The 3,950-nt window shown below is 59.1% G+C and overlaps 1 protein-coding gene across 1 annotated transcript; it reads right to left on the reverse strand.

Moving 5' to 3' along the window:
- Positions 1-276: 276 nt before the first annotated feature.
- FOXC1 (forkhead box C1) lies at positions 277-3,652 on the reverse strand. Its single transcript, XM_081519059.1, has one exon. It carries the CDS (start codon positions 3,636-3,638, stop codon positions 2,007-2,009), a length of 1,632 nt encoding a protein of 543 aa, XP_081375185.1. The 5' UTR covers positions 3,639-3,652; the 3' UTR covers positions 277-2,006.
- Positions 3,653-3,950: the final 298 nt, after the last annotated feature.

Consider the following 3,950-nt stretch of genomic DNA (forward strand, 5'->3'; position numbering starts at 1 on the left):
GGCCCCTTTGTCCGCCAGCCCGGCTCCGCTCTCGGCTCCCACGAATGGGCCACTTGGGAGCCAGGCAGTTTGCCCGCGGATCCTTCCCTTTCACTCCCAAACGGGGGCTCCCGGGAGGCGCGAGGCCGCCCGGCCCGGGGCTGCGACGCGGAGGCCGCGCGGCGGGGAGGCCGGTCCCGGTGGCCTGCCCCCGGGGACGCCGCGCCCCGCGCCCCGCGCGCCTCCCGGCTCGACTCTGAGCCAGGGACCCAGCAAATCAGAGGCCATGTAAAGCAGTTTTTGACTGGAAGTAGAGTGTATTTATTTGCAGCAATCCTTTAACAATGATCAAATTTTGACAACAAGCAACAGCAATTACTGCTAAGTGTTGCCTCTAGATCGGAGCGGCAGATAGCAGGAAACTGTATTATCTCGAAAACAAACGGAAAGGCCCTTAAAGTCTGTAATCAAATCGCCATCTCCCCAAAGTCTGATTGACAGGGCAGATCACCCTAAGATAATGAATTTATTACATTTCCTGGGTTATTTACAAAAGGAGGGGGCGGTCTGACTGCCCCACAGGTTTAACTGTAAATTAACAAGAAAAATGGGGCTGAAAAGAAACCACCTGGACTAAAATGCCTGCTTCCTGCTCCTTCCTTCTTGTTATCGCTTTAAATCTTTTTCCAAAAAATAATTGTTCTACAAACATATCTTCTAAAATAGTTTCCCAAAGATTAAATATCCCTTTCCAACCCGCAGTACATTAAAATAAAAATCAATCCTACATTAGACATGAAGGATTGTAGATGTGGATGAGTTATATACACACATTTAAAAGCTGGGTTCCCCCCCCCTTAAAAAGGAGTGAAATTAATAGGAAGAAAATTCATCCAGCATTTGGCTCACAGGGATGTCTGATATGTACGACAGTTTTTTAAGTGATACACAAGCCAAATATTCAAATGTGTATCTGAAGGCACAGCTACCTCTCTACATACAGGTATCACTGTGGTGAGACTGCTGCTGATTCATGGGCTTGAGATTTCCAAATCCTGTTCTGTCATTACTGAGAAAATGAGTTTGTGCATATGCCAACTCAGATATGTTTAGGAAAATCTCTTTTTACTAGCCACAAAGCAAGCTGACTATATAGTACTTTTGCAGAAGATGCCGCAGGAAAAAATAAATCTAAACAGAAAGAGACTTATACATGTAATTTGACCAGGAACAGTCAGAGGAAGTCTCTACTTTTTTTTTTTCAGAGATTTAGGAGGAGAATTGGTAATTTCTAGTGTTTTAATCTCTGAAATATTTTATAAGAATTAAGGCTGTATTGAAGTATCCAGACATATAGGTCTCATTCAAACTGAATGGTAATTTATTAATAAACAATGAATATGCTCAACAAAAAGAAAGCAAAGATGATAGAATAAGATTAATACAGTTTCCCTTTTCATAATCAAAAAAGCACAATTTAAAGTTTCAGGCAATTTAACGTCAGGTTTTGGAAACACTTTCTGGCGTTTGGTCCACGGACATCCAACTACAAATTAAAAATAAATTACTATGTTGCAATTTACATTTTAAAACAAGTCCATGAATAAAAAGAAAGTCATTTCCATGTACGGGGGACTTCCTCCCTCCTTTCAATAGAGGATAAAATAATATCTTACAGGTGAGAGGACAAGGGACAGGGCAGGAGGAGAGGTGTTCTCTGAAAAGAAGAGACTTACGTGTTATCTGGAGTAACACTGTCCTTTAACAAACCAGGACTCGGCTGTCTCTGTACAAAACAGTTTACGGTTCTGTTTATTTAGATAAAGCAAAGTGGAGGTGGCTCCGAATCCATCTTCTAAGAAAAGAACGCCTTTTCTTCATGCTGGTGACTTGAAAGTGTGGAGGGCTTCTGCTTGCTGGTTTGGTGGACGTTTTACAGATTGGGTTTTTGGTTTCGCTTTTGCGCCGAGGGTCCTTTGGGCTGCTCCTGCTCCGGGGTTCGGTTCGGTCCGGCTGGGAGGCGGGGGTCAGAACTTGCTGCAGTCGTAGACGAAGGCCCCGGACGTGCGGTACAGGGACTGGCCGGAAGGGAAGGCCATCTGACAGCTGCTGTTCCCGTTTACCGGCGAGTTGTTCAGGCCGATCCGCTGCGACTCAAACATCTCCCGCACTGAGTGGAAGTTCTGCTGCTGGCCCGGGTAGCCCGCGGCCGCCGCCGCCGCGCTGGCCAGGTGGCCCAGGTCCCCGCCCGCCTGGTTCAGGTACCACGAGGCCAGGCGGCCTTGGTGGGCCGCAGGGTGGTGGCCGGCCTCCTGGCCGCCGCCGCCGTGGGCCAGGGACGAGGAGCTGCTGCTGGTGGCCGGGGGCAGAGAGTAGTCGGGCAGGGGGTCGTCCACCGAGGAGCCTCCGGCGCCCGCGGGCGCGCCCGGCACGTGGCCGCCGCGCTCCCCGGCCGCGTACAGGCTCATGGCCTGCAGGTTACAGTGGTAGGTCCCGGCGCCCCCCGCCCCGCCGCCCCCGCCCGCGCCCGCGCCGCCCGCGCCGGGGCTCTGGCTGCAGGGCGAGCCGTACAGCGAACTCTGGCCCGGAGAGTAAGCGCCGAGCGCCAGCGGGGGCGCGAGGCCCGAGCGCGAGGACGCGGCGGCTGGGGCCAGGAGGCCGGATCCCAGCTCGGCGGCCGCGCCCTGCGGCGACCCCCGCAGCGACGTCATGATGTTGTCCACGCTGAAGCCCTGGCTGTGCGGCGGCGCGGGCGCGGGCGCGGGCGGCGGGCCGGGCTCCGCGCCGTCCAGGCTCAGCGGCCGCGCCGCCGGCAGGCCGCCGGGGGGGCTGCCCCCGCTGGACAGGCTGCTGCTGCTGCTGTCGGGGCTTTCGATTTTGGGCACCGCGGCGGCGCCGGTGCTGCCGCTGCCCAGGGCGGCGGCCGGGGACAGGGGCTGGGGCGGCGAGGGGCACGTACCGTTCTCGGTCTTGATGTCCTGGATGCGCACGGGCGGGGGCTGCGCCCCGGGCGGCGCGCCGTCTGCCTGCTCGGGGGGCGCGGGCGCGGTCTGGCGGCCGGCCGGCGGCGGCGGCGGCGGCTCTTTGAGGTGCAGCCGGTCCTTCTCCTCCTTGTCCTTCACGGCGTCCTTCTTCTTGAAGCGTCGCCGCCGCCGCAGGAAGCTACCGTTCTCGAACATGTTGTAGGAGTCCGGGTCGAGCGTCCAGTAGCTGCCCTTGCCAGGCTTCTTGTCGTCGCGCGGCACCTTGACGAAGCACTCGTTGAGCGAGAGGTTGTGGCGGATGCTGTTCTGCCAGCCCTGTTTGTTGTCCCGGTAGAAGGGGAAGCGGTCCATGATGAACTGGTAGATGCCGTTCAGGGTGATCTTCTTGTCCGGCGCGTTCTGGATGGCCATGGTGATGAGCGCGATGTAGCTGTAGGGCGGCTTCACCATGTCCTTGGGCTGCGGCTGCGGCGTGTAGGGCCCGTAGGCGCGGGCCATGCCGCCCGGGTACTGCTCGGCGTGCGCCGGGTGCGAGTACACGCTCATGGGGGCCGGCATGGCCGTGTAGCCGCCCCCCGCCGCCGCCGCCGCCGCGCGGTAGTAGCTCTGCTCGCCGCCGAGGTAGGGCACCACTCCCAGGGAGTTGGGGCTGGACACGGAGTAGCGCGCCTGCATGGCCCCGCTCGCCGCCGCCGCCGCCGCCGCCGCCCCCCGCCCTCGCCGGGCCGGCCGCCCAGTCCGAGTCCAGGCCCGCGGGCCGGTGTCGGGCTGCCGCCTCCCCTGCGCGCGCCCGGCTCCGGGACGCCTCGGGCCGGCAGAGAGGGCCGGACGAGGACGCGGCCGACGGCCTGGATTGCGCGCCGCGGCTTCCCGGCGGGAGCGGGAGCGCGGAGCCCGGGCTGGAAAACAAGCCGAAGCCCGGCCCGCCGCGCCGCCTGCGCCTCGCGGAGGCTGAGCCCCAGCCGCCGGCGGGGCGGCCAGAGGAGC

This window comes from Giraffa tippelskirchi, chromosome 8 (assembly GCF_054371585.1).
Source record: "Giraffa tippelskirchi isolate mGirTip1 chromosome 8, T2T-mGirTip1v1.2.pri, whole genome shotgun sequence".
NCBI classification, from domain to species: domain Eukaryota; kingdom Metazoa; phylum Chordata; class Mammalia; order Artiodactyla; family Giraffidae; genus Giraffa; species Giraffa tippelskirchi.